This window comes from Chenopodium quinoa, unplaced genomic scaffold, assembly GCF_001683475.1.
Source record: "Chenopodium quinoa cultivar QQ74 unplaced genomic scaffold, ASM168347v1, whole genome shotgun sequence".
Taxonomy (NCBI): domain Eukaryota; kingdom Viridiplantae; phylum Streptophyta; class Magnoliopsida; order Caryophyllales; family Amaranthaceae; genus Chenopodium; species Chenopodium quinoa.
Window position 1 is genome coordinate 4,640,442 of NW_018745684.1, and position 10,880 is coordinate 4,651,321.

A 10,880-nucleotide genomic window follows, 5' to 3' on the forward strand; every position below is an offset into this window, starting at 1 on the left:
TCCGGAGCGTTTGTTAACTTTGCCTTAAATATTATTGTTTGTTTAATCATCAAATGAACAACAATTAACATTGGTTGCACACACTTTTCAATGGATGTGACACAATTATCCAACTTATTTTCAAAGAATGTGACACACATTTATTCGACTTTCATCTTAGGTATATGTTGCATATCCGACTTTCATCTTAGGTACATATTGCAAATCAAATCTCACAAGAGATATTGAATTTTTTTTTTTTTTGACAGGTTATTGAACTAATTTTACAAGTACTATATATTTCATTACTCCCTAGTCCCTAGGGGTGAGCAAAAATTTCGGGTACCCGGAATTGGAACCGGAATCGGTTAGAAACCGGCGGGTCCGGAACCGGAATTGGACCCGGTGGTTCCAATTTCGGGTAATAAATTAAGGAACCGGTTGCAACCGGTTCCAATTCCAATTCTCGATTTTTTGGATTCGAAACCGGTTGGGTACCTGGTTATCCAATATATGTTACACCAAAGAAGTTTTTAAAAATAAAATTATGTTAAATGTATCTAGTTAATAAAATAAAAAAAAATATTATTAATACCTAACATAAATAAAATAGCTTAATGTATATATAAATACAAGTGTTAAATGCTAAAAATGTAAATAGACTAAAATAAGTACTATAATTTATATTATATTTTTACAATTATATACATAAGTAGGTACCCGGAACCGGAACCGGTACCCGGTGATTTCAATTTCAAATCCTAAATTTTAGGACCCGGTTGAATCAATTTCAATTCCGGTTCCGAATTTTAGGACTCAATCCCAACTAATTTCAGATCCGGATCCTAAAATTTTGACCGAGTACCCAATTTGCTCACCCCTCCTAGTCCCTATTTAACTTATCTCCCTGCTCCCCCGAGTACACCCACAAGCCAGAAGTAAAAAAGCTCAACTAGTAAATAGCACATAAAGAAACACAATTAATCCATAAAACCCCATTTGAAATATCAAAATACAATAAAAAAAAAAAAAAAAAAAAAAAAAAAAAAAAAAAAAAATCTTTAACAACTACCCAACAGTCCAACACTATCTCTCTTCATCTTGTTCTTCTTCCAAACACTGCTTTCACTACTAAACATAACCACCCCCATTTCAGCTACATGACGGGGATGCCAACGCGCCACCTAATCCATACTCACGCGCCGTCGTTTCTTTCTCACGCGCGTCCTCCTCCTCCTTCCGACGTTGCCGCTTGTCAAGCTTTTCAGGCTACACCCACCTCCCAGTAAGTGTAATTTTAATTCCCATTTTTTTTATTCCTGAGTTTCCCAAATTTTTTGCTTGCTTTAAAGTATTTTACTGTTAAACTGCTACTAGTGAACTTATTTGATGATAGAGAACAAACGTAGGAGATGAATTTTATGTTTAATTGTACTTAATTTTTGTGGGTTATGCTTTTTTTTATTTTTTATTTTTTTATTATATGTATATTAGTGACATTATGAACTTACAATTAAACAAATTGTAGTCAGACAAGGTTTTCATGATTAGGTTAGTTAGATAAGAGTGAGAAATTGGGAGTGGCATAAACTTCACTTAAAGGGTCTGCTTGGTGATACTAGTTGTTGTAATAACTGTTAGTTGTTGCTGTAGAGGTAGCCGGTAGGCGAAAAATGAAATTTATATCCTTGTTCTGGTACCGTGAAGGTATGGTAAAAGGATATAGTGATGTAGTAGAAGAACATGTAGGCACAATAATGATTAATGACTAGTATACTTATGGACCTGGATGTACATCCCCGTCTGGGGTTTATGATACATGAGTTGAAGTAATGCCCGGATTGCAATGGAGTCCACAATACAGTACAATAATTTGTAGGCCGTTAAAGAGGACTTAGTTTCCGTTCGTTTCCTTTAATGCTTTTTGGGGTGTGCTAGGAAATTATCCATTTATTTGTCATCTCCATGTATAATGGAGAAGGGTAAAAATATACTTTGTTTAATTTTTTAATACTTGCAACACACCTCTTTAGCATCCTGTATAAGGGCTTGAATAGTTTACCTTATTTTCACTTATTTCAAGTCTAATAGGTTCAATTAAGTTCAAATAATATTAGTTCAACAAAAATAAGTTCTGATAAAGTTACCCATGTTCAAATTACAACTAAAGTAAGTTTTAATGATGTCTAATTAGTTCAGTTAAGTTGGGATTAGATAAGTTCAAATTAGTAAAACCAAGTGAATAGAACACACCATAAGGAAGTGATTAGAGAAGGTAAACAAACATTATTTAATATAAGTTTAACCATAATAATCCGATCCTCTTCTCTTATCGGTGAAGGGGTGTGTTGCAAGTAAAAGTTAATGGAAAAAGTATAAATAATATGAAAAATGTAACACTTTACTATTGGCTGTAAGACTATAACCTTTGCTCTTTAAGATTGGAATTCTTCTTTATTTGTTGTTCTTGTTTTGTGTGGTGTATGGGGGTTTTGCAATACTTGACATATACGTGCTTTTGATGTTTCTGCTTCAGAAGACAGATGACACTTTCAAACTTGTGTTATATCAACTTTAATAACCATAGAAGACTGGAGGTTGTTTGTTTTGGTATGTTATCACCAAGAAAGTTCATGCAAAAGAGGAAAAAAATAGAATTATTCAAAGATGCAGCCCATGAAGCAGATCAAAAAAACTGGAGGAAATTGATGCTGGAAATTGATGAAACTGGTTCTGCAGTTCCTGTTCTGAGAAGTCGAAAGGCTTCCAATGATTCTCTTCCTAAAGATCTTGTACTTGGGACTTTGGTTAGATTGAAGCAGTTAAAGAAATGGAATCTTGTTAGTGAGGTGATTTATCCTCCTGTCCTCCACCCTGTGTTCTTATTCACCTGGCCTTTTGCCAGAAGTTCAGTTGGAAATACTAAATTATACTACAATGACCTGAACTTTCTATCATAACTTGCTAACTGGAGAGTGATTAAAAATTGTGGACTTCAGTGAACATCCTGAATAAGTTATGTACTTCAAATGAAAATGAACTCTCGATTGAAGCATTCAATCTCTCGTACACATTTTATGTCCACATGGTAACCTAAAGTTGGGTATACCAATAGAGCTCTGTCTTACCGTGTGTGTTGGTGTGTGTGCGTGTGCGAGTTGGGGGGGGGGGGGAGTCTTCTTTATTTGGTTAAAAGCTTATAATCCTTCGCTTTCTCTGTCAAAGTTGCTTGCTTGTAAAATCTTAACTTAATATGCTTTAAAAGTAAATGTGCGTTATGTTGCGACTTACAATTTAGCATCCCTTCTGTTTTCAAGATTCTTGAATGGCTAAGGACTCAGCAGTGGTGGGACTTCAATGAGATGGATTTTGTGATGCTTATCACGGCTTATGGGAAGCAAGGGGACTTTGTAAAAGCTGAGAACATATTTAGCTTCATGAATAAGAAGGGCTACACTCCAAATGTGGTATCCTACACTGCTCTTATGGAAGCATATGGAAAAGGAGGCCAATACAGTAAAGCCGAGTCTGTGTTTCGGAGAATGCAGACTTCAGGTCCCGAACCCTCTGCTTTGACATATCAAATAATCCTCAAGATATTTGTTGAGGTAATGCATGCTTCTAAAGTAATGAATCTTTGTTTATCCCTGCCTGTTGGCTTATTGCGTGATCTTTTGTGTCTTGATTTGAGAAAGATAACACTGCAGTATAAGCCTGCTGATCGATGTAGTATTAGATTAGCATGCAAAACTATGCCAAATGGTTCTCAAATGGAAGACTATGCTTGTGCTGTCAAATCTTCCCATCATATCAAGTCATTTTAGGCTTACGATCAGTTAAATTTCTTTGGTTAATTTAGAAAAATAATAGGATCTAAAGAGGGGCTTGTTTGCATTCTGCTTGGTATTTTGTATTATATTATAGTGTTTCTGGTGCTTGATGAAGATTTTTTAGTGTATCTTTAGATCTAAAAGCGTTCCTGTTCCTGTTCATATTTATGTATACAGGGAAACAAGTTCGAGGAAGCTGAACAAATTTTTGAGAATTTGACAAATGATGAGAAATCTCCTTTGAAACCGGATCAGAAGATGTTCCATATGATGATTTACATGCATAAGAAGGCTGGAAGCTATGAGAAGGCCCATAAACTCTTCTGTCTGATGGCTGAACGGGGGATTCAACGATCCACAGTTACATTTAATAGTCTTATGTCGTTTGAAACCAACTATAAGGAAGTTTCCCGTATTTATGACCAGGTAAAGTTGAAGAACTAGTCATCATAGTGTTCGTTAGATATCTTTTTTTGAGTTGTTACTAAGTATATTGTGTTCGTGTTTTGCATTCTTCTCAGTCTTCAAATTTTTTGCTGTGCATGCGTCAGTCTGTCAGATACATTCTTATTGTTTCGCGTCCTTTGCTTCCCTGTTATCTTTCCTAGGGCGTGCATCAAATTGGATTATGTCTAATAATATAGGATAACTAGAGGGATATGGGGCACAATATCATATGGTCTTGGGGTAATTTTGCACCCAAAAAAAAAATGGTCTTGGCCCCTTGGGGTGATGGGGTTCCTCCACTTTTCTTTTCTCTTCCTGTTCCTCTCGTTTTTTAGTTGATGATTATACCCGGGCCTCTGATGGCAACTTATCAAAATATACAAGTATGCCTTAGGTGGCGATGTGTCAAAAATCAAAATCTTATGAGGCATTATAGAGATTTTTCAAATAAATATTTTTAAAAGTGAGGTTTTCAGTTTTGTTTGGTGAAGAGAATTCTTTTGAAGTATCCGTATCACGCTTAAAAAGAACTGAAGACAATACTTGCATGATAAAAATTGAGAAGTAGATTTATCTGATGTATGTCCCACATTTTTTCCCTGCAGGATTTTGCTTTTGTTTTTTTTTTTTCTTAACAATGGTGTTTCTTATTTTTCGTTAAATAATAATTTTAAATTTTTTTGGTGGTAAATAGATGCAAAAGGCAGGTCTCAGACCTGATGTTGTTAGCTATGCTTTACTCATCCATGCCTATGGGAAAGCTAGACGTGAGGAGGAAGCTTCAGCTGTTTTTGAGGAAATGCTGGATGCTGGTGTCAGGTATTGTGACAAATGAAATCATCTTTTGGCTTCTGTCAGCAAATTTACACTTTGTTTGGATAAGAGGATATAGAGAGGATGGGAGGTAAGGGATAGGAAGAAGAACAAGTTCCCTTAAAGGTTGGGGAAGGAAGGGGAGGTATCTATCTTCAGTGGGATTTAATTTCTTCTTTGTCACTTGAAGTGTAGTCTGATTCTAGGGTTCCTTGGAATGAAGGATTTGGACTTTGGAGGGTAGTTTGGGGAGAGGAAGGGATCCATTTTCCATTGTTTAAATAACAGTTTGGTTGAGCTATTAGTCTAATAAATCGAGCATCAACCTCAGATTCACAACCATATCTTACTTTTCAATTCACTAAATTGCACCTTCTCTCTCGCTCTCTGTTCAATGTCTACCTGGGAATCCTGGACGCTTTCTCATATATTCCGTGAAAATTGACTTACATTTGCAAAATTAGCTCTAACTTGTGACAATAGTTCAAATTGGAAAGTCTAAGCACATGGACAAGAGCCTGTAACTGTAACTATGCTTTTTCTCCTCAAAATTAGGCTAGAAGTAGTTAAAATTAAAAAAAAAAAAAAATAGAAAAAGTGCTAAAATGGGCTTCTTCATGCCCAGTGGCGCAACATTACTGCAATAATCGGTTCCACATAACTTTGAGGAGGTGCATACAGCCATGCAGAGCTTTGTCTGACCATAAGTGGATGGTCTAATGAGCTCCAAGTGGTTCTTTGATAATACTTTGTGTAACTTTTCCGTAGCCCTACATATTACTTGTCTTGTTTCATAATCAAAGCGGTACCAGAATTTAAAGATTTAGGATCATATAACTCTGCTAGTGATAAAAGTTGAAAGGGAAAGTAAGCTGAAACCTTATAAATGTAAAGAATGCCCTTAAAAAGGGAAGATATCTAGGTGGAATTCGAGACACTGGAGTTCTATAATAAGTAATATTAATTTTTTTTTTGGTTCTGTTCATTGATGCTGAATGCCAGTCTTTCTGTTTTATCACATTCTCCTGCTGTCTTTTTTTTTTTTCCTTCTTTTCCCAGGCCGACTCATAAAGCTTACAATATATTGCTTGATGCTTTTGCTATCTCCGGGATGGTGGAGCAAGCTCGAAATGTCTTTAAGTGCATGAGGCGAGATAGGTTGGTTCAATTTCTGATTTTGGATACCCATATCTGATTGTGCCACATATCTTTTCAGCCATTAGATAGGATTTTGTGGTTTTGTTTTGCCTTCATGCAAACAGAAACATTACCTTTATGCCCCATTGCCTCGTATTATATTTTATTAGCTTCAAAATAGAAGAGCTCTATCTCCACCAAAATAAAGAAAAAAAAAAAGAAAAAAATCATTGTTAGTAAAGCATCGAGTTCTTGAAACAATTTTGCATATGTACTACGTTCTGGTTCAGCTATATGTACCTGGAATACACTTTCATATTGCCTCTTCAGTTTTAGCTCATATTAACAGTGAGTTGTGCATGGATTTGTTGTTAATATGGTGCATCTTCTGTTTGCCCTTTAGTCAGTATAACTTACATGTTGCAGCTACTAACGAAGTTTGTGTGTCCACTTTTCTCTCATATGACTACAGGTTTACCCCTGATCTATGCTCCTATACAAGTATGCTTTCAGCATATATAAACGCCTCTGACATGGATGGCGCTGAGAAATTTTTTAAGAGACTGCGAGTCGATAAACTTCAGCCCAACGTAGTTACTTATGGGACATTGTTGAAAGGCTATGCTAAAGTAAATAATCTTGAGAAGATGATGGAAACATATGAAGATATGATAACACATGGGATCAAAGCAAACCAAACAATTTTGACCACAATGATGGATGGGTATGGAAAGAATAAAGATTTTGCTAGTGCTGTGCATTGGTATAAGGAGATGGACAATCGTGGATGTCCTCCTGATCAAAAGGCAAAGAACATCCTCCTGTCACTGGCTAAAACAGAAGAAGAACAAGAGGAAGCTAATCAACTTGTGGGAAGTAATGCAAGCTATCAAACCCCCCGGTTCTCTAATTACAGCAGTGACGATATAAATGAAGTCAGTGATGAGTCTGATGATGACTATTCTGATGACGAAACAGAACTGTATATTAACTCTGACTCTTCTGAAATACAGGATGAGTTGATAGCTAACAAAAGTTCATGACATTGAGGCATGCTGATGCTGAAGTTATAACACAGTCTCAGCTGTATGTGATAACATATAAATCAGTGTCAACAATTTTGTTTGTACATTACCAACCCATATTTTAGTTTGGTTCAGAAGGAACCATTTCCAGGAATGTATTCAGATAGTGAAAGAATTGTTACACATAGTGTTGATAAGTATATTAGGTGACTCGTACTTCGTAGCTTTGTCCGCCCGATCGGGCGGACATTGCCCGGTCTGACCGGGCGGAAGAAGAAGAGGTGCCTGGCAAATTCGTTGAAGAAGCTGCTCTCGCGCGCCCGATCGGGCGAGCTTTCGCCCGACCGGGCGAGCCTTCGCCCGACCGGGCGGACATTGCCCGGTCTGACCGGGCGGAAGGGGTTTTTTGGAGTACTTCGGTTGTTGGAAAAGACGTGTTCTCGCGCCCGATCGGGCGGGCCTTCGCCCGACCGGGCGATCTGGGTTTTTTCAGCGATTACGAATTTAATATTTATCATATTGTGATATTGTAACCTAAGTATATCTTAATTAGGAATCACTACTATATAAACTTCCTATTATCATTATTAGGGTAACGGAGAGAGAAACACAAGAGAGAGAATACTTTGAGTGATTAAGTTCTTCATTGTAATCTTTGTAATCTTTGCCAGTTTATAGTGAAATCATTCGATCTCGGTGCCCGTGGACGTAGCTATCACATCGATAGTGAACCACGTAAATTCTTGGTGTTGTTCTTATTGTTTGCATTGAATTTCTTTATTGTTTTCTTGTTTGTTTACGACCTTTGCTTCCGCTGTCGCACAACAATTGGTATCAAGAGCTCAGGTTCAATCCTTGGAGAGTTTCTTGAAGATAACAATGGCAGGAGATTCAACAATAAGAATTGAGAAGTTTACCGAGAAAAATAGTTTCGGGCTATGGCAAATTAAGATGAAGGCTCTGTTAAAACAACAGCAGATATGGCGTCCGTTGGCTCCAAAGAGTACTACTTCGGAGTCAGGAGAGGGACCGACTGACTCGCAGTTAGAAGTTATGGAAGAGAAGGCACACTCTACCATATTACTTAGTCTTGATGATCAAATCATCACGGAGGTGGCTGATCAGGAAACGGCGGCTGGATTGTGGCTGAAGCTGGAGTCATTGTATATGACTAAGTCGTTGACCAACAAATTATTACTGAAACAGCGGTTGTTTAGCCTCCGGATGCAGTCAGGTACTTCCTTACGGGAACATCTAGAAAAACTTAACTCTATTTTGCTTGATTTACGTAATTTAGATGTTAAAATTGATGATGAGGATGCTGCGTTGATTTTACTTGTATCTCTACCGTCTAGCTTTGAGAATTTTGTAGAGTCTTTTGTTGTTGGTAAGGATTCTATAACCTTAGAAGAAGTGAAGGCAGCACTTCATACTAGGGAACTCAGAATGAAAGCTACGAGTGATAATGGGGATAATGGTAGTGGGTTGTTTGTTAAGTCCGGAAAGTCTAAAAAGAATAAGGGGTTTAACAAGGGGAACAATGCTGGGTCGGGTGCTGGAAACGGCAAGGATGGATCTAGTAAAACTACTACTAAAACATGTTATTACTGTAAAGAACCGGGTCACTTTAGGAATAATTGTCCGGTGAGGAAAAACAAGTCCCAGGCTGCTGTAGTTGAAGAGAAACCGAATGAGAGCTATAATTCAGAGGAAGATTTAGCATTAGTCAGTTCTGCTAGGTCTGATGATTTATCTGATAACTGGGTTCTAGATTCAGGGTGTTCGTTCCATATGTGTCCACGTCGAGATTGGTTTGATACATATGAACCTCGCAATGGGGGTATGGTTATAGTCGGTAACAATGCTCCATGTAAGGTCACAGGTATTGGTTCCATGAGGTTGAGGACTGTTGATGGGCGGAGGTTAACTTTGACTAATGTACGGCATGTTCCTGCTTTAGGAAAGAATCTGATTTCATTGGGTACCCTGGATGAATTGGGGTACAATGGTGTGTTTTCAGATGGGGAGTTGTGTATTTTCAGAGGTTCTGAGTTGGTACTTAAGGGTATCAAAAGGAACACCCTCTATGTTTTTGAGGGTGTTACACTGCCTAGTTCTGCGGTTTGCGCATCTGTATCTCACCAGGAGATGACTAAGATTTGGCACATGAGGCTTGGTCATATGGGGGAGAAGGGGATGCAGCTATTGTCCAAGAGGGGTCTTCTATCCGGGGTCAAGGTTGCCAACCTTGAATTTTGTGAGCATTGTGTGTTTGGTAAGAAACACAGGTCAAAGTTCAGCAAGGGTGCTCACATTACTGATGCAGTGCTCGATTACATCCATTCAGATTGCTGGGGTCCATCTAGAGTTGAAGGTATGGGAGGTTACCACTATTTTGTGTCATTTGTTGATGACAAGTCCCGATACACATGGCTTAGGTTGCTTAAGTCAAAGGATGAGGCCTTCAAAGTTTTCAAGCAATGGAAAGCTTTGGTGGAAAATCGACAAGGAAGGAAGATCAAGAAGCTACGAACGGACAATGGGCTAGAGTTTTGCAAAGACGAGTTTAATCAGTTCTGTGCGGATGAGGGTATAGGTCGGCATCATACTGTCAGGAAGACACCACAGCAGAACGGTGTAGCAGAACGGGTTAATCAGACACTGCTAGAGAGAGTTCGATGCATGCTCTCTAATGCAGGGCTTGGGAGGAGGTACTGGAGTGAAGCTGTGTTAACAGCTTGTTATGTCATTAATAGGGGTCCTCATTCTGGAATTGATTCCAAAATTCCGTTTGAGATCTGGAGTGGTAAGTTGCCTAATTTTTCGAATTTGAAGATTTTTGGTTGTGTTGCTTATTATCATGTTATTGAGGGTAAGCTGGATCCACGAGCCAAGAAGGGGTGTTTTGTTGGGTACAGGGATGGTGTGAAGGGGTTTAGAATTTTTTCACCTTCGGAGGGTCGGGTCATTCTTAGTAGGGATGTTACTTTCGATGAAAACACCATGTATTCAATTAAAAATGCAGAGATTTCAGATTTGAGAAGGGAAGGAGACAATTTATTACAGACAGATGGGGTACTTGAGGTACATCAGTCTACCATTGCTGATTTACCTCGGGTACAATATATTGATGATGATGCTGATGTTCCAGTGCCGGGTACTCCTGAACCTGAGATTACTCCTACTCATTCTAACTCTGGGGGTGAGGTGGAGCAATCTAATCAGGGGTCATCTAGTCAACCTGACACCATTCTTGAGATGCCTAAACGAGTTATCAAGAAGCCTGTTAGATTGATTGAAGAGATGGAGGGAAGAAATTGCTGTGTTGATGCGATGACAGGTTATGCATTGAGTGTAGCTGATGATGTAGAGTCATTTGAACCTGCCACATATAAACAAGCAATTAGTTGTAGTGAGTCTGCGCAATGGCTTGCCGCAATGGGTGAAGAGATGCAGTCTCTTTACAAGAACAGAGTGTGGGAACTGGTAAAGGTACCGGAAGGGAGGAAGCTTGTGGGTTGTAAATGGATTTACAAGAAGAAAGAAGGGTTGTCGGAAACTGAGCAAATACGTTTTAAGGCTAGGCTAGTTGCTAAGGGGTTCAGTCAGGTAGAAGGGGTTGATTTTGTTGAGATATTCTCACCTGTGG

At 38.4% G+C, this 10,880-nt stretch overlaps 1 protein-coding gene across 2 annotated transcripts; it reads left to right on the top strand.

The window, feature by feature from the left end:
• The first annotated feature begins 743 nt into the window (after positions 1-743).
• Positions 744-7,413, top strand: LOC110717546 (pentatricopeptide repeat-containing protein At3g59040-like). Of its 2 annotated transcripts, none has more exons than XM_021896274.1 (7): positions 744-1,264; positions 2,519-2,828; positions 3,297-3,587; positions 3,987-4,235; positions 4,951-5,075; positions 6,129-6,227; positions 6,679-7,413. In XM_021896274.1, exons 1-7 carry the CDS (start codon positions 1,140-1,142, stop codon positions 7,247-7,249), a joined length of 1,770 nt encoding a protein of 589 aa, XP_021751966.1. In that variant the 5' UTR covers positions 744-1,139; the 3' UTR covers positions 7,250-7,413. The 2 variants fall into 2 exon arrangements, with proteins under 2 accessions (XP_021751966.1, XP_021751965.1); XM_021896273.1 differs by having other exon boundaries at positions 746-1,264; positions 2,516-2,828.
• The last annotated feature ends 3,467 nt before the right edge of the window (positions 7,414-10,880 follow it).